General features: G+C 37.7%; 1 protein-coding gene across 1 annotated transcript in view; it reads right to left on the bottom strand.

Annotated features, from left to right (window-relative positions):
• Nucleotides 1-25,436, bottom strand: part of LOC127411506 (A-kinase anchor protein 6-like) — a 221,117-nt gene that overhangs the window by 139,963 nt on the left and 55,718 nt on the right. The window contains exons 5-6 of the mRNA XM_051647145.1: nucleotides 20,114-20,236; nucleotides 2,844-2,940 (exon numbers count right to left, since the gene is read on the bottom strand). Of these exons, the coding sequence (XP_051503105.1) occupies nucleotides 2,844-2,940; nucleotides 20,114-20,236 (220 nt within the window). The remainder of the gene's footprint in view (nucleotides 1-2,843; nucleotides 2,941-20,113; nucleotides 20,237-25,436) is intronic.

Below are 25,436 nucleotides of genomic sequence, written 5' to 3'. Positions count from 1 at the left end.
TTGGTACTGATCCATGCTTGAGAATTAAATATTTAGAAAATCCTGCTTTACATTGACCCTCATTCACAAAGCAGTCCGGTGTAAAATGATTTGCACAAACATACACGAATTTTGGTATGTTTTGGGGAACATTTTCTTCAAAAACAAAACTTGTCCACTGCGTCTTCAGTGGCTCTGATGCCGGGAGTACATGAAGACTCTTATGTTCACTTTTACAGCCAACAACAGAACACTTATGACACTTATGAAGTTGAGACATTATTCTTCTCACTGTAGCTGCTCCAGCACGGAAAGAAATGGCGGACTGTGTGTCGATCACTCAGGGGAGGATCTATGATAATAGGGTGGAGTCCGTCACCAGTCATGGGCGTGGCCTGCTCTAAAGTGATGTCACTTTAGAGTGGATACCAAAACAAGTCATTTTGAGACACTGTTTTTGATTAATAGAAATATAAGAAAGAGGAGTGGGTGGACTTTTAACATTGTAGGGTGGTCGTGTACACACACACTGCTGACTCACATTTATGTTCAAACACCATGTAAAAGTGAATTTTGCATAATAGGTCCCCTTTAAACATTAATCACAACTCAGCCTTAATGATCACAAAGACAGTTCACCTAAAAATAAAAATTATCTCATAATTTACTCATCATTAAAAAAGGACTTAAATATTGATCTGTTTCTCACTCTCACCGATCGTATCGCTTCTGTAGATATTGATTTAACCACTGGAGTCATGTGGATTACTTTCATGCTGCCTTTATGTGCTTTTCGGACTCAAATTCTGGTCACCATTCACTTGCATTAAACAGACCAACAGAACTGAGATATTCTTCTAAAAAGAATTTTCATTTTTGGGTGAATTATCCCTTTAAAGCATACCTTATATACACTTGTATAATACAAATATGTATATTACATTATAACTTTTATATTGGTCATGCTATAATGCATTGTATTCTAAGGTATAACTAAGAATAGGTAAGTATTGTAATGTATTATAATTGTGGTTATAATTATTTATGAGAAGTTTTAACATATTATAAGGTGTAATATCAGACATTACATGCACATTATAATGCATACAAAAATGGGCTACATAGAAAGTGTTACCAAAAACAGATATAAATAATTTATTATATTAATACAGTATATAATTATTATTAATTATTAATCAAACCTGAGCTTGATCAGTGCATTTTTCTAAAAGTCTGGTGTACCCTTTGTTAGAAATACTTCCATGAGTTACAACATAAGCATATTGATTTTTTAAAGAGTTCAAACGTTACTGCATAACAGGAATAACACACTTGATGTCGGTGACCCGAGCTGACCCATGAGTGTGTTTTTGCATCTGATGAGAACCCAAGCATTGAGTTAATCCTTGGGTATTATGAGATATATCTACATTCTAAACTAATCATGTGTCGTTTCCGTCTCAACCGGCCACGATCAGCATCTCCATAGTCAAATTCTATTTATTCAAAGTAATTAAAAAGCATAAATTAAGATAAATACGGTTGAGTCAGTCTTTTGGAGTGTGACCCTGCATTGTGTCTTTTTCAGGTCTCTAGATGCGGCCGACGGCGCACTGTGATGGAAGCCGCTACTCATACCTGTGGAGTGATAACCGTCTGCTGAGTTGCTAAGATACGGGGCAATACTGGTCAAGGTGGGAGGTTAGATGGAGATTTGCTCCTAATTACAATGCTGAATAATTTCATTCAAGGGGACGTATAATTGAAAACAGGATTTTCTTTGCTCCTTTAAAATAATGTTTTGAAATCATGAACTAAGTACATATACTCCAACAATCATGATGCAAAGCTCCCTACCCACAACACCCAGACCATTTAAGCTGCCAAAATGGCTTGTTTTTTAAATCGTCTTGGTCATCACAACTGCATTTATATACTGTATCAACTTTGAGTAATTTCATTTTCATAAACTTGGCCTGATGTAATGAATGGCAATGTGAACTATGCTGATACAAACAGGTTAGCCAATAATAAGGTCATTTAAAAATCTTAATGGTACATTAGCAATAACTGCTTGTTAAACACTAAGGGTCAGAGATAAAGTGGAAAACTGATGTGTAAACCAATTCATCGGTTTACGTCATTTTTATGTACTTCTTGCGAGACCATTTCATGTTGACTAATTCTAAGCATCAAAGATAGGGTGAAAAATGACATGACATGAAACAATAAATTATGAATTTTGGTGCAAGAAACCTAAAATTTGTACTTCAGTTCAAAAAACTATATTTTGCAAAATAAGGCAAAGAAGGTCAGGTGTACAGTATAATATAGGCATGAGCGTGCATGTTTGTATTTATATAGTTGGTGGGGGAGTTGTCTTCACGCCGTGGCACCGCAGGACAGCACTGTCAGGGTATTATAAGGTACTGCTCTGACTCTGTCATCTGCATATTTAATGGCAGCCAGCTTTACCCAGCGGATACCAGACATACCAGCAGGAAGGTCAGCTTAGTGGATATGTGCATTTGCAGAACACTCCGCCAGACTCTTCAGGTGAATAATCACAGAACGAGAGAGATATTGTGCAGGAACGAGTGTCTGCGATGGTCTCTGACTCCTGAACTCGCCGTTCTTAATTCCTGCTCTCTACATATATGACTCGGAAGCGCTCGGCCGACTCCTGCGCCTGTCTCTCTGCTTTATCCCAGAACTCAATTCAGCGAGCTGCACAGCGTTTGTTATGAATGTGAAAATGTGCACTGGATGGTTCAGAAGCGGGTAGCTTGAGGATTTATAAATTCTGAAGGTCACTATGTTAATACAAACATTAATAATAAATGTGTGGCTCGGCGGAACTGTACCTGATTTGTGGGAGATGATGAGTTCCAGAAGCTGTCGTCCCTCCTCCAGGAGACAGTCTTTGAGAGCGCTGTGACTGTCCACATTCAGCTTGAAACTCTACACACACATTAACAAACACAAAACACAAAGCATGACATCTTAGCACACGGAAAATAATGTTAGACCATCTTTTCATGTTCTCACTTTCGGTCGTCTTCAGATTTTCCTGCTGCCTTCTAGTACAAGAAGACTTTAATACACATATAATCGAACAAATCTGAGGAGAATTATATGCTTTTGTTTTTTTTTTTTTTTTTTGACCAGGTCATGGATTTATTTTATACATTTTATAAATAAAACCAGGTCATAATTTATCCATTATTAGGAATAAATAAAATAAAATAATAGAATTAAAATAAATAAAAATGTAACATAAAATAAAAAAATAAAAGTAACATAAAATAATAATAATAATAAAAACAATATGTCAATAAAAACAAGTCATAATTTACACATTATTAAGAATCCCCATTATTATCAAAGATGATTGACATTATATGCTATTCATTATATTTTTAACTCAGCATAAATTAACAGCATTACAATAAATACCATGAAGTTAGCATGATACCAGTTATGCCAATCTATTCTAACAGTAATGTGAATTTACTGAGTAAATTAAGAGTACAGAGCTATAAAAAAGAACTCAACAATGAGATCTCTTCTGAAACTCCAGAGGAGACACTTGTGAGATTACTGATGTCTTTTCTTAGAGGGAAAATCTGAGAAACAGAAGTCGTCATTTGTTCTCCATTTAATCTCAATGCTGTCAAAGAGAAACAATTGAGATATTATCTTTTTCTTTCCTACAGGATGCAATGGAACATCAGAATACAACAGATGAAATTGATGCTTTCTGGTTTTATCCCCAGTCATGAAGAAACATTCATAAAATTCTACGCAATCTGCGAGAATGTACATAATCTCCTTGCACGCTGCTGACACACAACCTTTAAACACCCTTCACACACTCCTTGATCTCAGTGGAACATTAGTCATAGATCCTCACTGGAATGAAGCCCATCTCTGTGTATTTGCCTGAGTCTATTCTGCAATCCACACAGCACTGAATTATTAACAAACGACAGCCGTCCCTCTAATTCATCATCCGTGGCATAAACTAATATTCAAATGGCGTTATAAAACTGAAGCCATTTCTCCCATAGTCATGCCCTCCAGAAAATGACATCAGGTGCCCACTCTACTGAGCATCTGTTTTCCAGTTTCTCTATGTGTCTTGTAAGGAGGCATCCTAAGTGAAAAGCTTCATAAATGGTGATTTGGAATGCACAAAATGCTCAGAAACTCATACAAATACCGCTCCTCACATGAAGCACACAGGAGACACTCACTCATCATTTGATTACAAAAGACTTTGGCATTAGAATGTTTCAGCACGGATGATGCATTCCAGAGCTGTGCAGATGTACATTTCTGAAATCCAAAAACTAGATATGGCTATTGCACTAACTGAAGATCCACAAGTGTCATTTATTTTTAATAATTGTGTAGGTTAGGGGGGCCTGGGTAGCTCAGCGAGTAAAGACGTTGACTACCACCCCTGAAATCACGTGTTAGAATCCAGGGTGTGCTGAGTGACTCCAGCCAGATCTCCTAAGGAACCAAATTGGCCCAGATTCTAGGGAAGGTAGAGTCATATGGGGTAACCTCCTCGTGGTAACTATAATGTGGTTTTCTCTCAGTGGGGCACGTGGTGAGTTGTGCGTGGATGCCGTGGAGAATGGCGTGAAGCCTCCACACGCGCTATGTCTCCGCGGTAACGTGCTCAACAACCCATGTGATAAGATGCGCGGATTGATGGTCTCAGACATGGAGGCAACTGAGATTCGTCCTCTGTCACCTGGATTGAGTCACTACGCCACCACAAGGACTTAGAGCACATTGGGAATTTGGCATTCCAAATTGGGGAGAAAAAAATATTTAAAAAAATTAAAATTAAAATAATAATGATTGTGTATGTTTGGACTCTCAAAAAAATAGAGATTTTGACATTATTGTTTGTATGTGAATATAAATTTCTAGTTTCTTGAATGTTATTTGTACTTCAGACCATTTTTTTATTGGACAAGAAAAACTAGCTTCCTACCATGTGATCCACATTTGGTTTTCGACCACTGAAAATGTGTAAAATGTACGGATGGAGCAACATTGAGAGCCCCATATCTCAGGGATTTAACCATATATGGCCTTAAAAATAAAGATACAAAAAGGAAAGTTTGTTCTGAACCAGTATCTAAAAGCAAATTAAGATATCTTTAATACTTATGGATTTATAAGCACTCCAACTTTGGGGAAACAACAACAAAAAAGTGTTTTTTTCCAATTTTTGGACTCCATTGGCATTTAATGCAACTAGGGGTGCTGAAGTCAACTGATTTTTGTAATAGACCTTCCTATCTCTGTGTAAAAATAAAATAATGACACTAAACTTATGTTTACCCTTGTTCAGAAAAGTATTAACAAAATTTCAGCCGGTTTAAAAAATCAGCCGGTTTCTGAAATTTGGTTGATTTGATATTGAACAACTAAATATTTTTGCAATTCATTTTGATGATGTTACTAGCACTGAAATGCTGCCTATGTAGGTTTTGGAATTGAACCTATTTCTGTCTCTCTACTTTAAACCCACAATAAAATGTGTGGCTCTCAGTGGCTCAAAGGATCCACCAGACGAGTATTCTCCTACTCACATTCATGCGTATGTCTCCCCACAGACTGCCCATTTAGCCTGATGTCTGTATTTCAACTATAACCCTTTTTTTTTCACGTCTCGCTCTCTAAACCCCAATGAATACCCTTTCTTTCCCTGCCCTCGCCTTCCAGTGGGTGGGTCCACGGCTTTAAAAAACTTCATGTTGATTGGTTTTGATAAACGCAGCACTCTCGAATGGAGAGCTCTCTAGTTGCTAAGTGTAATCAAAGTAGAGAGTATTATACTTGGTCTGGAGCAAGGGAGGGGGGTTGAGCTTTTGAAGATGTGCAGAGGGGGCCAAAAGGGGGAATGGGGGGGGGGGGCTCTGCTCCCACAGGGGGCCCGAGGTTGAGGCGCCTAGAGCCATCCTCACCTTCGATTCTCATCTCCTCAGATCTCCCTGTGCCGTTTCACGCCATTACCGACCGTTCTGATTTGACCAGCGTCACGGAGGGCAGCGGGAACTGCCACGGCCCGTTTTCACCTTCAGCTGTCTGACAGACAGCCTGTCTACCTGACGGAGAGCTACATGTCTCCCTGCCTCCACATCAAAATGCTGTATCTGTTCAGTAAAGTGTATCCATTCTGTCCCGCTGTCACAAATCCACCTGTCTGTTCAACACATATCCTGTCTAGAGCAAAAAAAAAAAAAGACCAAGGGTATGTTCTTCGAAATGGCATACTAACAAATTACTCTATAGTTACTCTATAATGTATCCATTACTGTATATATTACTTGTCTGCACATGCAAATGTTCTGCATTTTGTGTAATTTGCTTTAACGTAATGCATGACGATCCACAACATTTGCCAAAAAGTAATTTACAATCAGAGCATATTGTGCAGAATACTATTTACCACAATGCAATCTGCTTTTGGACAGGCAAAAGTTGGTCAGTGTATAATCAAATATGACCCAATTTAATGTATTAATATGTGTTCCTGTTTTCCTAGACTTATTGTGAATTATTAATCTTCTTAATCAAACTCTACCAGTGAAATGACTTTTGATTGGAAGCACTGTATGATTTGTGCTGTAGATAAAAAAAAAAAAGACGGCTCATAAAAGTCATGCGTTCGGCAATCGCACTACACTGGTCACACTGTGTGTTTCATGCTGTAGATTCATAGGAACTGGTTTATAAGAGTCATTCGTTTGGCAGTCAGGCTACACTGGTTGTGCTGTATAATTTGCACCATAGATTCAAAAGAACCAGCTGAAAATGTCATTCGTTTGGCAGTAGCACAACACTGGTTGCGCTGTGTGCTTTGCACTGCAGATTCAAAAGAACCAGTTCATATGAGTCATTCATTCAGCAATCACACTACACTGGTCATACTGTGTGTTTCACGCTGTAGATTCAAAGGAACTGGTTCATAAGAGTCATTTGTTTGGCAATCAGGCTACACTGGTTGTGCTGTATAATTTGCACCATAAATAAATAAAAAAAAACAGCTGAAAATGTCATTCATTTGGCGATAGTACAACACTGGTCACACTGTGTGTTTTGTGCTGCAGATTCAAAAGAACCAGTTCATAAGAGTCATTCATTCGGCAATCGCACTACACTGGTCGTACTGTGTGTTTCACGCTGTAGATTCAAAAGAACCTGTTCATAACAGTCATTCGTTTGGCAACCAGGCTACACTGATTGCGCAATATAATTTGCACCATAGATTCAAAAGAACCGGCTCATAAAAGTAATTTGTTTGGCAATCGCACAAGACTGGTTGCACTGTGTGTTTTGCACTGCAGATTCAAAAGAACCAGTTCATAAGAGTTATTCATCCTGCAGTCGGACCACACTGGTCGCACTGTGTTTCGCGCTATAGAATCAAAGGAACCTGTTCATTAAAGTCATTCATTTGGGAATCGGAATAGACTGGTTGTGCTGTATTTTTCATGCTATAGATTCAAAAGAACTGGTTCAAAGAGGCAATTGTTCAGGAATTGGACTACACTGGTCGCACTGTGTGTTTCGCACCGTAGATTCAAAAGAAATGGTTCATAAGAGTCATTCATTCAAGAATCGCACTACACTGGTCGCACTGTGCATTTCGCACTGCTGATTTAGGGTGCTTTCACACTTGCTGCGATTGCTTGGACCGAACCGGTGTACATTTCCTCCCCCCTCCCGTTAACATCATATTATTTGGGTACAAACCGCGATCCAATTGCATCATCGACGTGAGTACAAGTGGTAGCTGTTTACCACTGTAACTAGGTAACAACTCAAGAAGACGTCAGCCACACTGTGTTATTAAAGTCTTCGTCACTTTGGATTTACCACCAAAACTTTACATGCACAGAACAACCCATGTGTTTGTCTGCCATAGATGCATTGAATGTTCAATGATGTGATGAATTTTAGCATCACCTGCAGATCCGTTACAAAAGAGGTGAAAAATGTGAGCTGCTCTCTTTAGGGGATTTATTTGGAGACGAGCAGGTGTGAGAAATGCATTATACCACAAAAACTGCAACCAGAACCTGCAAAGATGGTAATTATACGTCATCACAAGTGGTTCACTTCCGCAATATGGAACAATTGTGTTCATATCAGCAGCGAACCGTACTGGAGTTCACATTAAACGTACCACAGATCACCTATTCGAGTTCAGAAAACAGCATTCACATCATCCTAAAATCATGTGCCAAAAGCACTAGTGTTAAAGCAGCCTTAGTAGCATAGTTAGCTTAGTAGCATTGTTGCAATGCTGCTGAATGATAGCAGGAAACAGTGTCTAGCAAACTAGCAAAGTGTTGCGTCCATATCAGTGGAGGAATGCACATTTAAGAACTGTTAATGGAACCAAAATTTGTATGAAAATCCTTTAGTTCCATTTTTTATTTTTTTTTATTTTACCGGTTTTTAAAATAAAATAAATGTTTCTTTGTTCCTAACTCTACTAGAAAGGCATTGTTACAAAATTCACATTCAGGTCTGGCTCCATTCTGGTGTGTAACATAAATTTTTTTATGAATCAATCAATCCTGTTTCGAAATCGAATTAATTATATTACCACTTGCACATGTACATACGCCATTCTATGTTATATGTCCTATTTTTTATATGTCTACTTATACTCTTACCTTGTTTTATATTCTGTGTCTCACTGTAATGTTCTGTGTGCACTTATTTCTCCTATTCCTTGTGTACGTGAGAACACTTGACAATAAAGCTCATTTTGATTCTGATTCTGATTCCTAATGGAAAATCATGTCCTGCCTTACACTTATTTGTAACACTTTACAATAAGGTTGTATTCATTAACATTATTTAACATGAAATAACAATGAACATTAACCAATTTTTAAAGTGCTGTAAATGTTAATTTTCAACATATACTTACACATTTTATAAAATAGAAGTAGTTAACTAATATTACTGAACTAACCAATGGACAATTGTATTTTATAAGCTAACATGAACTGTATGCTGTTAAAAAATTATGTTCATTGTAAGTTCATGATACCTAATGCGTTTACTAATCTTTACCAATGTTTAGGACTGTGCCCCATTTGAGATCAATAATCATACAAACCTTAAGTGTAGTGGTTTCTTAAAAAAAATAAAATAAAAAAAAAGGGCCATCATTCGTACTAAATAGATGGTCTGGTGTTTGAGTCCGTCTAAGAGCCGAACGAGAGAGCCAAGACACACTCCCAACTTTGTGCCATCAGAAAGCGTGAGCGGGACTAGACGTGTGATGGATCGGCAGGTGAGAGAATTTATCACTCCTGACAGACAAGAGTGAAAGTGGGGAGAGCTTATTTATGGCTTTGGATACTGACTGAAATTGATATCCTTTACAGAGCTAAACACCTTTAAAATGAGTAAACAATCCAGAGCAAAAAAAAAGCAGAATAAACAGATATCTATCACTTACACACGCTCAAAGAAATGCCTTTTAAAAACAATCGCAGAGGAGTCCTAATATCAATGTTTGGTGCACCTGGCAAAGACATCCTTACACTGTATTCAAGAGCATAAAAAGGGAGCTGTGATAATCCCATCAGCTATAACTGAAGGCATATCAATATCACACACATCTTATTAAAATCCTGGAAGAACAATACTTGCACCTCCAATTCAAGGTTGAGTGTAAGCAATAATGTAGCGTGCATCATGTTTTATGAAATGAGGATATTTAATGCAAAATATATTTCGTAACATACACCTTTTTAAGCTCATGAACAGAAAAAAGGACATTCGAGTCCCACGGTGTGCAAAATACATAGCACTACACTCATACTATTTGTGCAGTATACCCTGTATACTGTGCAAAGTATGCAAATTGTAAGTATGCACATTCCTGTTGAGTCTCAAGATATACAAAATGTCCCTGCATCTATCTCACAGCACCTGTATAAAGAATGTACATTTTATGTATGCTCATTCCGATGATAAAATTATGCAAAATGCCCTTGCATCTATTTCATAGCATATTGCCATAGGAGTACTCATACTTTGCACAGCATACCTACTGCATACTCCAGACACTTACAGCATATGTACAGTATGCGAACACATTCCCGTTGAGTCTAAAGGTGTGCAAAATCCCCAAGCATTTATTTCAGAGCATACGAATCATGCTATTTTTGCAGTATTTAGTATGTACACTGCACAAAATATGTAAATTTTATGTATGCACATTCCTGTTGACTCTCAAAGTCTCAATCTATTCACAGTATACTACCATACTATGCATACTATTTTTCAGTATGCAGTATATTTACTGTGCAAAGAATGTGTATTTTGTTTGCACATTTCCATTTAGTCTCAAGGTGTGCAAAGTGCCCTTGCATCTATTTCACAGCATACTACATTTTCGTAGCATACTACTCTCAAACTATTATTGCAGTATGCAGTATACTATGTTCTCAGTCTCAATGTGTCCAAAATGTCCAAAATGCATCTATTTCACAGTATACTACCATACTATTTTTGTTGTATGCAATATGTACATTGTGCAAAGTAACTAAATGTTATGTGTAGACAACCTACTAACTCAAATATGCAGTATACAGCACAACCAGAGCACACTTGGAATGCTGTATTCCACAATGAAATACACTTTTGGACAGCCAAAAATCAACATGAGTTCAAAATGGCCCCTATTTACTTTCTTAATAAACAATCTTATTAAAATACAATAGATTCTGTATAACAATATGCACACATCTATAGCATTTCTGCTTTCAATTCAAGGTTGAGTTTAACCAATAATGCAGCACGTACAGTATCACGCTTTATGAAATGAGAACATTTGGTTAAATATTTTTAGCTCCATACCCCCCACCCCCCCCAAAAAAAAAAACCAAATACTGTTGAGTCTCTAGGTGTGTAAAATGCCCTTGCATCCATTTCATCATCACCTTTACCTTGGAAACCCAGAATCAAAGAGAAAATCCAATGTTTACAATGAAATCTTGCCTTATGGGAGTGTAAAGCTGAAATCTGTCTTTTAAGTCGATTCCTAAGGCAGATGTGTGTTTTACTTGCCATTACAGTGAAAACTTAAGTTCCATCTTAACATCTAAGGTGATATGTGCTTTGTTCTGCCAGCTCGAGGTGTGTGATACGCCTCTGTATATATGTTTGTGTGAGCAGACAGACAGGACGCAGTGCTACCGCCACACACTGAGCTGAAGCTCCCTCGCTAGGATCAGACGTGAGGGCAGACAGGTTATCGCTTACTTGACATCAATAGATGTGCCACAGCAAGCAGTGGACCACGAACCTCCCCCTGTCCTAATCCCTAAATCAGAGAGCGAGAGACGGTAAGGCGAGGGCATGGAGAAAAGCTGCTAGGGGAGGAACAGATTGGGGTTTGCGGTGTGTTGGTTTGATGGAATCCGTGGATGCTTGGTGGGCAGACGGGGGGGCGGGCAGCCCACTGGTCTCTCCTGGATCAGGGAGGTCAGGCAGGGGTAGAGGAGCCAGAGTTTATAGAGAGATGCGTTTATGAGAAACAGAGGGAGTGCTGGGTTGGTTATTAAGAACGTTTGTGTGAAGACCAAACACCAACTCTGGCTGCTTCTTAGTTCGCACATTATTTGTACAATATACTAAGCAAGATTTTGATTAGTATATCCCAAATCATAGTACACTGCAAACATTATGCCAAATGTGGCCAGATGCCATACTATATCTGGTGGATTTGCAAAGTATGCATTTGTGAATGCTTTTTGCACACTGTAAACCCTACTGGAAAAAATCAGTTGTCTTAATTAAACATTATTTGAAATGTCAAGTTTTGGGCCTTAAATATATATGTCCCTTGAACTTATTTATCTTAAAAATCTATAGACTTAAAATTTTAAGTGTTAATAACTCAAACGAATACCCCTAATCCCTTGCACATGAATTATTTAATTATGTTTCCTTGGTCAAAGGGAACTTATGGGGGCATTTAAATGGCTGTTATTAAGAATTCATAAAGGTTTTAGCTCTTTTTCAGTATTAATTATATTGTTTTATTACAAATAGTTGTTTTGTGTGACACGTGACAGTATTAGAATGATCTGTGTCTCCTTTTGTCAACTTGGACCCTGTTAACTCTATTTCAGTTCACCTTGTGCATGTGCAACTGAAGTACATGTCTATGTGTATTTCTGTGGAGAATTACGTTTATTTAATTATTTTCCTAGAATCGGTTATAATCTTCTTAATTTGAGCTGTGTTCTAAATTTGAGTCAATTCAAATAAAATTATTAAGTAGAAACAACATTTAAATAGCGAATCTACTTGCATGTAGTTACTTTAACTTAAATAGTTAAGTTCATTCTATATGAACACCAAGTTAAAGGGATAATTCACCCAAAAATTTAAATTCTCTCATAATTTTCTCACCCTCATGCCATCCCAGATGTGCATGACTTTCTCTCTTCAGTAGAACACAAACAAAGATTTTTAGAAGAGTATCTCAGCTCTGTAGGTCCATACAATTCAAGTGAATGGTGATCAGACCTTTGTAGCTCCAAAAATCACATAAAAGAAACATAAAAGTAATCCATAAGACCCCAGTGTTTTAATCCATATCTTCAGAAGTGATATAATAGGTGTGGGTGAGAAAAAGAACAATATTTAAGTCCTTTTTTACTCTAAATCTCCACTTTAACTTTCACTTTCAGATGTGAAAGTGAAACTAAACAGGCACCACATGTGACTTCCAGATGTAAAAGTGAAAGTTGAGATTTAGAGGAAAAAAAAGACTTAAATTTTGATCTGTTTCTCACCCACACCTATATTGTTTCTGAAGATATGGATTAAAACACTAGTGGATTACTTCTATGTTTCCTTTATGTGATTTTTGGAGCTACAAAGGTCTGATCACCATTCACTTGCATTGTATGGACCGACAGAGCTGAGATACTCTTCTAAAAATCTTTGTTTGTGTTCTGCTGAAGAAAGAATGGCATGGGATGGCATGAGGGTGAGTAAATGATGAATTTTCATTTTTGGGTGAAATATCCCTTTAAGTAAACTTTTACACAAGTTTTGGAGACACCATTACTCAATTCAATTGAGGGAACGAGTTTATTCAGTCAATTGAGTAAAGTCAACTTATTATGGTTTTAGTGCACTAATATTACCCACAATCCCTTCCTCCACACTTATATACGTTTTCGTTTGAAAACGCATTGATTTTGCTAAGTTACGCCTCACATTCACACTAGAATGGCAATTTCTCCACCAAAAACGTAGCATTAAAAAAAAAAAAAAAAAACGCCTTCTAGGGCCACATACTTTGTCAAAGAATGACGTTTGCAAAAAAAAAAAAAAAAAAAAATAGGTTTCAAAGGAAAATGGATTAGTGTGGATGTTGCCTCCAATATTTACATTTTGTATAATTCTTTAAAGTTGGCATGAAATCAAAACTGACCCAATTTATTTTAATAGTGCCTATTACTGGTCTTATTGTGAATGATTCATCCATGCATATTTGCTATTTTATAAAAATAAAAAATTGACCTCGTACTCATATGTCATAACTTGCTCTTCCGGTGATATGACTGACTCTGCCGATGTATGCACGGCCACGCTGCAGTAAAGCCAAGTTTTAACCTTGCCACTTCAAGAGTCATGTTCACAAAAATGCCATCAAAGCAGCAAATGCAGAGATGAAGAGGTGTGTTTTCGGCTGTTTTTCCTGCCAAAACCCTGTTCCCTACCCCAAACTTTATTCATTTTCTTTAACGCACTATTATCCACCAATATTGGGATGTAAAGCACAGCTAAGTGTTCTTTTTCCCTTTATATTTAGTGTCCTGTAAAGGGAAGAAAAATTGGAATGGAAAAAATCTCAATTTCCATTTTATGCCGCCTTAAATTACAATATTTCTTGGCAAACACAATGGTTTGATATTGTTGTAAGGCGGTCAAATTAAGGCTGTCAGAGATGTTTGTCAGCGCTGTTTTTTTATTGTTTTGCTATGTAAACATGCACTAGACGGATGTCTTTTACCGTCATGCCACGTCATAATAGAAGTCCATTCAGGCCAAATCTATTTGAGGACATCATCCTCTTCGCTGTGCATTTTATCAACTAACAGACGTATAAAAGATGAGTGTTTAATGTTTCCTTGTATGTTAGAAAGCAGGGGCACAACTCACTATCTTTGTGACTGCAGGCTCTTGTCTCTGTTTCCCATTTGCCAATGTGTGTGTGTTTGTGTGTGTGTGTGTGTCTCGTTAATGTGATTCAGAGACCTGGATCCGCCACCCAGCGCAATCAATAGCTGTTTCATTTCACAATCTCTCAATGCCTTATAAAGAAAGCTCACTCCTTTTCTCTCTTTCTCTCTCTCTCTCACTACCCTGAAACAGCCAGCCTCCTCTTATGGCTCTCCCATGGGTACCGGAAAGATCTGTACTCGTATGCACACATACAAACACACACAGGCACACTTCCCACCTGCCAGCTGGCCTTAACGTCCAGACATTAAACCTGTGAGCACATCCTGAGACCTCCGAACGCTGGATGAGAGACAAAGAATGTCTGACCCCTCTCTCTAAATCAATAAAAATGAATGAATCCCCTCACTATTAAACACAATGTGATTTCCCTCCTGCAGGAGAGACAAGATAGGCACACGGACACGTGGATAAACAGTCGAAGTCTCACTAGTGCATACAGAAAGACAACATAATAAGATAACTTTAAAGGAATGGTCCGGGTTCAATACAAGTTAAGCTCATTCGACAGCATTTTTGGCATGATGTTGATTACCACAAAAATTAATTTAGACTCGTCCCTGTTTTACTGTAAGCAACTTGCAATGGAAGCCAATGGAGCCAGTCCATAAACGCTAAAATACACACCGTTTCAAAAGTATAGCCACGAGACGTAAATATTATATATGTTAACATGATTTTAGTGTGATAAAATCACAGGGCTTACCAGCATTGCATTGTCATGGCAACAAAGTTGTAATTTTTTAATATACTGCAAACCACACTGATAAGGTTAGTAAGCGATATTTAATCAGAATAAAATCTTGTTAACTCATATAATGTTTAAGTCTTGTGGCTTTTGAAACGGTGTGTATTTTCATGTTTCCGGACTGGCCCCATTCACTTCCATTGTAAGTGCCTTACTGTATCAGCGATTTTTGCCCTTTTTTTTTTTTTTTTTTTTTAATAAATGAGGGACGAGTCAAAATAAATTTTTGTGGTAATCAACATTATGTCACAAATGCTGTTGATTGAGCTGAACTTCTATTGAACCCAGAACATTCCTTTAATATCTCAATTGTGAAGACAACAATGAGATTGAATGGAGAGCAACTGGAGAGGAAAGTCCCCTGCTTCTCAGATATTTCTCCTGAGAAAAAGACCCGACATCTCACATGTGTCTCCTCTGGAGATTCAGAAGAGATCTTAACTAGTGGTCGACCAATACAGATTTTTTAATAGTCAATGCAGACATAAATAGCTAGAGAGCTAAGTGGCCAATGGCCGATGACATGCTAATTCAAATCTAGTATATATCATAAAACACTGATATATGTAATACTGATAAAATATATGGGGTAAATACAGGTAAATTGGGCCACTTTTTGCCATTCACCTCTGGCTACGTTCATACCGCTGCTGACCCAAATCTGATTTTCTGCTCAAATCTTTTATTTATTTATTTATTTATTGGTTATTCACATGATGTAGCCCATATCAGATACTGGTCTGAACAGCCGATGCTCCTAAACTGACCCGCATGCATAAAACAATCCCTGAGCAAGGAATAGTTCACCCAAAAATGAAAATTTCCTGATAATTTACTCACCCTCAGGCCAGCCAAGATGTATCTGAGTTTCTTACTTCATCAAAACAGAATTTAAGATTTTTAGGATTTCATTTCAGGCCTCCTCCTTTAAACAATGCAAGTGAATGTCCTCCATTTTTTGACGGTCCAAAATGCATATTTAGGGTGCATCAAAATAATCCACATGACTTTAGTCGACAAACAAAGTTCTTCTGAACCCAAACGATTGATTATTTTTAGAAACAAAGCAATACTTATATACTTTTTAACTACAAATGTTCGCTACCGTACATCTCTGTGATGCGCGCTCATGAGAGGGATGACGTAAGCTCGTTGGTAAGGTCACGCGTCACGTGGAGGAGGAGTCAGGAAGCGTGTCATTGTTTACAAGAGGAGAAGCACTATACAAAATGTTATTGTCTTTGCTGAAGATTTGTATTTGTATAAGAGTATTGTTCAAAATGGTCGTTTGGCGTGTGTATCCTGGATGCTTCAACCTTCAGAAACCCCAAAGAAAATGCACGGCAGGAAAAATATTAACTTTTCTTCGATTGCCTATACATGATCATGAGCAATTGAAGCTCTGGCTTATCGTGCTGAACCTGGATATCAGTACACCCCACATTCTCTCAAATATTCGAGGGTGTGCAGTGAACATTTTACCGCTGAGGATTTCAGACCATCGAAAGAAACAAAGGGTCGATATCTGAATTCATCGGCTGTGCCCGTGCTGTTTTTCCAGCAAACTCAGGTATGTGTGAAAACGTTGTAATTGTCACGCCTCCCTCGAGCTCTGCACCTCCCTCAGCGCTCTGATCCTTATCACCCGATTTCTAATTCACTGCACCTGCACTCAATTCACTCGCTTCAGTTTGTGAAGCTTCTCTTCTGTGATATCACCTGTACCATTGATCTCACTGTGTAAATCCTGTGAATCTCAGTAAACACTCTCGCATTTGGTTTCACTAACTACAACTTGTGTGGCTTGAATTTCTGACAGTCATATAGCCTATATATTTCTGCTAAAGGAAAAGTACAAGTAGATAACGCAACGGCATTGCTCCAAAATAAAGGATGGTTATTTACTGCAGTAAAGTTTTTTTTATTATTATTTGGAAATGATTTTTTATTTTATATTGTTTTTAAATTGTTTTGGACTGTTTTGGTTTGTGAACGGCGCTTGGTCTGTGATCTGTGCAAGTTTATGTTGTAAACAATGACGCGCTTCCTGACTCCTCCTCCACGTGACGCGTGACCTTACCAACGAGCTTACGTCATCCCTCTCATGAGCGCACGTCACAGAGATGTACGGAAGCGAACATTTGTAGTTAAAAAGTATCTAAGTATTGTTTTGTTTCTAAAAATAATCAATCGTTTGATTTCAGAAGAACTTTATTTGTCGACTGGATTCGTGTGGATTATACCCTAAATATGCATTTTGGACCGTCAAAAAATGGAGGACATTCACTTGCATTGTTTAAAGGAGGAGGCCTGAAATGAAATCCTAAAAATCTTAAATTCTGTTTTGATGAAGAAAGAAACTCAGATACATCTTGGATGGCCTGAGGGTGAGTAAACTTCAGCAAATTTTCATTTTTGGGAGAACTATTCCTTTAACTCTGGCAAACTCATCATTATGATATGAATAATGAATTACATTGCATTTAAAAATGTAATTGGCTGTTTTGTAAGTGGATAGGACATTTAATGCTTATATACAGTTGAAGTCAGAAGTTTACATATACTTAGGTTGAGGTCATTAAAACTCATTTTTTTAACCACTCCACAGATTTCATATTAGCAAACTGTAGTTTTGGCAAGTCATTTAGGACATCTACTTTGTGCATGACATGAGTAATTTTTCCAACAATTGTTGACAGACAGATTGTTTCACTTTTAATTGACTATATCACAGTTCCAGTGGGTCAGAAGTTTATATACACTAAGTTAACTGTGCCTTTAAGCAGCTTGGAAAATTCCAGGAAATGATGTCAAGCCTTTAGACAATTAGCCAGTTAGCTTCTGATAGGAGGTGTACTGAAATGGAGGTGTACCTGTGGATGTATTTTAAGGTCTACCTTCAAACTCAGTGCCTCTTTGCTTGACATCATGAGAAAATCAAAAGAAATCAGCCAAGACCTCAGAAACAAAATTATGGATCTCCACAAGTCTGGTTCATCCTTGGGAGCAATTTCCAAATGCCTGAAGGTACCACGTTCATCTGTACAAACAATCTGTAAGCAAGTATAAACACCATGGGACCACGCAGCCATCATACCACTCAGGAAGGAGAAGTATGCTGTCTCCTAGAGATGCACATAGTTTGGTGCGAAAAGTGCAAATCAATCTCAGAACAACAGCAAAGGACCTTGTGAAGATGCTGGAGGAAACAGGTAGACAAGTATCTATATCCACAGTAAAACGAGTCCTATACTGACATATCCTGAAAGGCTGCTCTGCAAGGAAGAAGCCACTGCTCCAAAACCACCATAAAAAAGCCAGACTACAGTTTTCAAGTGCACATGGGGACAAAGATCTTACTTTTTAGAGAAAGGTCCTCTGGTCTGATGAAACAAAAACTGTTTGACCATAATGACCATCGTTATGTTTGGAGGAAAAAGGGTGAGGCTTGCAAGCCGAAGAACACCATCCCAACCGTGAAGCATGATGGTGGCAGCATCATGTTGTGGGGGTGCTTTGCTGCAGGAGGGACTGGTACACTTTACAAAATAGATGGCATCACGAGGAAGGAAAATTATGTGGATATATGGAAGGAACATCTCAAAACATCAGTCAGGAAGTTAAAGCTTGGTCGCAAATGGGTCTTCCAAATGGACAATGACCCCAACCATACCTCCAAAGTTGTGGCAAAATTGCTTATGGACAACAAAGTCAAGGTATTGGAGTGGCCATCACAAAGCCCTGACCTCAATCCGATGGGCAGAACTGAAAAAGCGTGTGCGAGCAAGGAGGCCTACAAACCTGACTCAGTTACACCAGTTCTGTCTGGAGAAATGGGCCAAAATTCCTGAAACTTATTGTGAGAAGCTTGTGGAAGGCTACACAAAACATTTGACCCAAGTTAAACAATTTAAAGGCAATGCTACCAAATACTAACAAATTGTATGTAAACTTCTGACTCACTGGGAATGTGATGAAAGAAATAAAAGCTGAAATAAATCATTCTCTCTACTATTATTCTGACATTGCACATTCTTAAAATAAAGTAGTGATCCTAACTGACCTAAGACAGGGAATGTTTTCTACGATTAAATGTCAGGAATTGTGAAAAACTGAGTTTAAATGTATTTGGCTAAGGTGTATGTAAACTTCTGACTTGAACTGTATCTAATAATATGTCAGCAAGTTTTGGAGAAAGACTGTCTTGATCTTGGATAAAGCATTAATAAAGCATAAATAAAGTAATTTGCCTTCGTATTGTGCAATTTAATTATTATCAAAGCTAAAGAGTATAATATAACTTAAGAGCAAATCACACAAAACAATCGATGTACAGCAGGAAAAAAAAACTGTAAGGTGAGAAGAGTTGTTTTCTACTGTATAATCATTTCAGATTTTCATTGACTTGCTTGCATTCGCATTTTGATACAGTTTGAGAAATATAGAAACTGTGTTTTCTGCGCGATCAGAGCATTTACAGTACATAAATCTATCTCTGCAACTTTTCATGCACATATTTTACTACATGTAGTCAAAATTAATTGCTGAACCCAACTGTTGAACCTAGAATTATATTTTCTTTCCTTAAAAAAGAACCGAATGCGTTAACTAGAAAAGATAGGACTCGCAATTAATAGTTTTAAACAATAACATGCCAGTAATCAAGTGCGTAAATGCTAAATGTTGAGCTAGATTGATGCAAAAAAAAATCACATTAAATCTGACCTGGCTGTTCACAATGAAGGCAGGTTGGGAAAAAAAATCTCGTGCGTATCTGATCTATTTCCACATGTGAAAAGTGGCCCAGATCGGATTTGAAAATGTTTCAAAGCACTTCTGGCTGTTCACATGGTCACCCAATTAACAGATCTGTGTAACATGTGAGTAAAAAAAAAAAAAAACTGATTTGGGCCACATTCAGCTGCTTTGTGAACCCAGCCTCTCTGTGACAAAAGTGGCCCAATCTACATGAACTGAACATATATTACTTATTATCATTAGTAAATAAATGAACATTTTACTTTGACACAATATTTACTCAATTTATACTCTTGACTCTTTACTCACAAGGTGTGTTTCCAGGTAGAGTTTGAGGCTGTCGATATCTGCTCTGGGTGGCGTCCAGTTCTCCGTGGTTTCTAAAGCATCTCGCAGCCAACAGATAAACTCATCCAGCTTGCTAACAAAACCCTGCAAAACACACACAGGCACATAAACATGGTCAAACATGGCACACATCATTATACTGACTATTTTTGACATAATACATCTCAAAATGTGAAAACTAGCAATGTTGTGAAGCCTTCTTAAAACTGAACCAAATATCTGTTAAATTGTAACAAAACAAATAGAACTTTACAGATGGAATCAAGTGTACAGATAAACAGATAAAAGTTTAAAAGCACACAATGCTTAAGGGAATGTCACACAGTTGCTGCCCTTGATGCACCCGAATTGCTTTATGAGTTTAAGGAGGTCTGTGCAGTTCTGTGTGAGTGATGTGTAAATACTGCCATCTACTGGATGTATGTAAAACTCATAACACTCTAAAACTATGCACATCAAAGAAATGTTCAGTCCAATACATGTGAAGCTCAATCAATAGCATTTGCGGAACAAAATCTTTGATCCTGTGCTTGAGCTGCTGGGAATGGAGCATAGTTCACTAGTTATTGTCACAAACCCAAACTGATCAAATTTAATTCTTTAACATCTAATGAACAGGTGCAGCCATCTGAATGAATATGAGGATATTTTTGCCCTTTCTCCACAGCAGCACCCCCTGCTCATTGGTGAAAATCAAAGTTATTGATACAAATTACCTCTCTGCAGAAGCTGGCTAAAAATCCCATCATTTATCGACTGTTTGGCCTTCACCAGCCAGGCAGACGAGATTTGAAGTAGGCGAGATTGGCTGTGCTGTCAAAGCTAAATGCTGGAGAGGACCGCTGTGTGAGCGCCATTTCAAAACCTAGACCTGCGGTGGTTTTGGAGGACACATTACCTCATCACCCCTCAATGTTCGCACGAAACCTCCACCACGGATTTAATGTTACGACTAACCCCACTTTGTCTGACAACATGCCCCACTATTGCTACAAAAGGTCAATGAACTGTATCTTTTTTCCTGGGCAAGAACAGTGAAAATGTTCACTAGCTTTTTTCTAGCCAAGACTTTAAGGTATGTGGTTCTGCAGAAATTGACTTTCAAAAGTGTAACTACCGTGAGAAATATTCACTGGAGTAAAAAATTGTGACAACTAGCCCGGTCTCCCCTCTAACCTAATGCCCCTCTATGCAATTCTGGTTGCTGCAATATGACACATGATCATGGACCAAAGGAATTCAGTGAGACTGTGGCAGTCAACGGAGATCGATAGATACTGCTGCTAAATTATTCCCCTGGCAGCGACCTTGCGCAACTCGCTCTCATCTCATGCGCTGATACGGCTCTCAGAGCAGATGAATATGTAGCCGCTGGTCATGGCATTAACTGAGCTTGTCACCACACCTGTTTGTGAGTGTATTACAGAGGAGGAAGAGAAAATGAGACATGACTTCATGCCCCAGAGAATGAAAGAGAGAGAGAGAGAGAGATGGAGAGAGAGACTACTACCAAATACCGATTTACATGTGGGAGTGCTCTGAGCGTGTATGCGGAGTTGCAGCTTCAATAATTTCGTCTCAGTGAGGTATTCATTTGGACGCTGTCATTTATTTCCAGGAACTAAAAACGGAATGTTCGTTCTGAGTAGAAACTGTATTTATTTTTTTATTTTATTTATTTTTTCTGGTCTCCTTTCCAAATGATAATCAGTTAGAACTAAATTAAAGAGAGGTTAGTAACATTCTTTTTTTTTTTAAATGACAGTACTCTGTGCTAAGAGTGGGTTATATACCAAGTGCATTGTTACCAAATCTCTCAAGAAAAAAAAGGGACTTGGTCTGGAAAAACAAGCTTAAAATTAGGGCTTGCCTCAACCAAAATAAGTGAAAATAATAAACTACACTTTTTTCCCATTTGGGGGAATTATCATCATAGATATCATAAAGTATACAGTAGCAAATATAAAACAACATCTTTTCAATAAATGTATTCTTAATATTAAATCTATCCCCAAAAATCTTTAAAATATTTCAAAAATACATTTAATAGCCAAAATCTCTCTCTCCTGCATGCATGCACACGCTACTTGGGTGTGTTTGGACTAAATGTTATCTTATTTAAAACTCTTAATAATTCATTAATAATTATTTTATTATTTTAATTTCAAATCTGCTTCTCGGGGTAACCTCCTTGTGGTTGCGATTAGTGGTTCTCACTCTCAATGGGGCGTGTGGTAAGTTGTGCGTGGATCGCAGAGAGTAGTATGAGCCTCCACATGCTGCGAGTCTCCACGGTGTCATGCACAACCAGCCACATGATAAGATTCGCGGACTGACGGTCTCAGAAGCGGAGGCAACTGAGACTTGTCCTCCGCCACCCGGACTGAGTAACTGCGCCACCACGAGGACCTACTAAGTAGTGGGAATTAGGCATTCCAAATTTGGGAAAAAATGGGATAAATATATATTTTTAAATACGTTTTCATTAAGGAACAACTGAAAGAAGCTTTAAAATATATGAATGTATTTTGAACATACAGTGAAGACCAGTCATTTAAGTACGGTAGCTTTATGTTACATTTAATAACTTTTCAACTTCTGAATGTTTACTTGAATACTTAATACTGGTGTTAAAATCTTAAAACATAAATTTCTTAATTTGTATCTTTGTTCTATTGTTTTTACTTGTTCTATTCCTTGCAATTTTGGTTATTTGTTCTTATTTCATTACTGACTGTTTACTTGTCTTGAATAAATTACTTGAGAATTTGACACAATGTTTACTCAATTTAGCATTTGGTTGTGGTATCGGAATTGTTATTGACAAGCATCAAATTACTTTCATATGCAAGCAAAATGGGCATTATTACAGAAATATATCCAAGTTAATCGGAATTAAATCAGAATTAGACGAGCTTGTGAATCGAAATCAAATCAAACAGGAAAGTCTGTATCAATACCCAGCCCTTCAAAACTGTATACTGTTTTAATTTTCCTGTGGAACACAAACATCTGTCAAAATCCAAAAAAGACTTGAAATCTTTGATTTGATAGCTACAAACAGGTGCGAGATTTTCACTAAATAACATTCAATTTCGGTCTGCTCCTCAAACAAAACTATCATTTGGCTTCAGAAGTCTTGAAATATAGAAGGCAAGTCATTTGAACTACTTTTGTGGTATTTTGATGGTGTTTTTCCTTTCTTTTCTTTTCCATAAAAAATAACAGCATATAGATTTTACTCGAAAAAAATATATTTTAGCCTGTTTTTTCGATTTATGCATTCCAATTTCATAACAAAATTCATTCAAGTTGAATTGTGTAATTATTTTTTTTTAACAAAATTAAGTGAATACAACTTTATAAAAAAAATAATTAATTTTTTATTTTGTTTAAGTTAAAATCAGTAAATATAAAATCATTTATTTGAGTTTTGGAACGACATCAAGGTGAGTAAATAACGACCACATTTTAATTTTTATTTAAAGTTTTCCTTTAACATGGACAGCATAGCCAATAGTTTAGTCTTGGAAAAGTTTGATCTTGACCTTTTCTCCCAATTTGGAATGCCCAAATCCCACTACGTAGTAGGTCCTTGTGGTGGCGCGGTTACTCACCTCAATCCGGGTGGCGGAGGACAAGTCTCAGTTTCCTCCGCTTCTGAGACTGTCAATCTGTGCATCTTATCATGTGGCTCGTTGTGCATGACACTGCGGAGACTCCGCATGTGGAGGCTCATGCTACTCTCCGCAATCCACGCACAAATTACCACGTGCCCCATTGAGAGTGAGAACCACTAATCGTGACCACAAGGAGGTTACCCCATGTGACTCTACCCTCCCTAGCAACTGGGCCAATTTGGTTGCTTAGGAGACCTGGCTGAAGTCACTCAGCAAGTCCTGGATTCGAACTTGTGACTCCAGGGGTGGTAGTCAGCGTCAATACTCACTGAGCTACCAGGCCCCCTGATGAGAAATGTTTGAGTTCATATTGAAATCTGACTTTTGATTGCAGACTTTGATGTCTTGGCAAATCTGAGCAAAGTTTGAGACATTGATGAGATCTCTTCTGACACTCTAAACAGGTCTGACTTGTTCTCAATACTGTCTAGGAGAAAGAAATGAGAAATACTTTCCTATGGGGATAAATAATTGGAAGGGGTAGCTTCAAAGAGAAAGAGATGCAAAAAACGACAGAGGCTGGATGAGAGAGACAGACAAGGAGAAGAGGGAGACAGGCTGGTGGCGTCACACATGACTAAACCCCTGAGACGCCCCCGAGAAGAAGCTTCAGCTGCCAGCTGTCTGTTGCCATGAGAATGAAGTCATCTCCAGTGGCTGCATACTAATGTAATCAATCACATCCCGCATGACACACATCATCTCAGGTGGATGTGGCTACCTACCTTCACCTGCTCCAGTAAGCTTACTGCACACTAACACACACACGCACACACACACTTACATACATGCACACACTTGAACCGGAATGAAAGGAAGGATATAGTCACAAACTTTTGAGAGTATTCACTCTGGATGTTGTTTACCTCAATCAGATGCAAAAATCTGACCTAAGCCACACTTAAAAATGTCTGTATGTCACTGCATAACAATGAAATATCAAACCAAGTCAATTCTGCAAACAAATGATGCAGGAGCTTTTCTGACTTTTTAACTGGTGTCAAGGTGATTTTTAGAGGATGTATGAAGTCAGTCCTAGCAGAGAAACAAAAGGTGTAGTTCAACACACTAACTATGCACATGTCTTCATTTTAACAGTATATGTAGTGTTTTTATTATTTAAAACCCATGTAAAAAAAAAAAAAAAAAAAGTGTGCTTGTGCTATTTTTCTTTAAAATGAATGCCACTTCGTTTGCAATTTTGCTATTTAATGCAATGCAAATCATACATTTTAAGTGTACAAAGATTTTCTAGAGCCACAGCATTTTTGAATTGTAAAGAACAATGTATTTAGTGTGTATTTGCATTCAACCACCAGATGGCGATAATGTGCCACAATGTACCTGAAGCGAGAAACCAATCAGAAAAGGAGAGGAAAAAAAAAGAAAAAAAAAAAGAATACACATGAAATCTCAAAGCAACAATTCACTCTGCAAGAGATATTCAAGAACTATTTATTATACCTTAATCTTTTTTAGAACAAAACTTTGCCATTTCTTTTATTTATATGATATGAATTCTGTCATCATGTCCTCACCCTCATGTGTAGCAGATGGCAGAACGTTAGCCTCAGTCACCATTCACTTTCCTTGCATCTTTTCTC

Source organism: Myxocyprinus asiaticus, chromosome 20, assembly GCF_019703515.2.
Source record: "Myxocyprinus asiaticus isolate MX2 ecotype Aquarium Trade chromosome 20, UBuf_Myxa_2, whole genome shotgun sequence".
Taxonomy (NCBI): Eukaryota; Metazoa; Chordata; class Actinopteri; order Cypriniformes; family Catostomidae; genus Myxocyprinus; species Myxocyprinus asiaticus.
The sequence above is the reverse complement of the archived record's forward strand: the minus strand, read 5'-3'. Positions and strand labels throughout refer to the sequence as shown.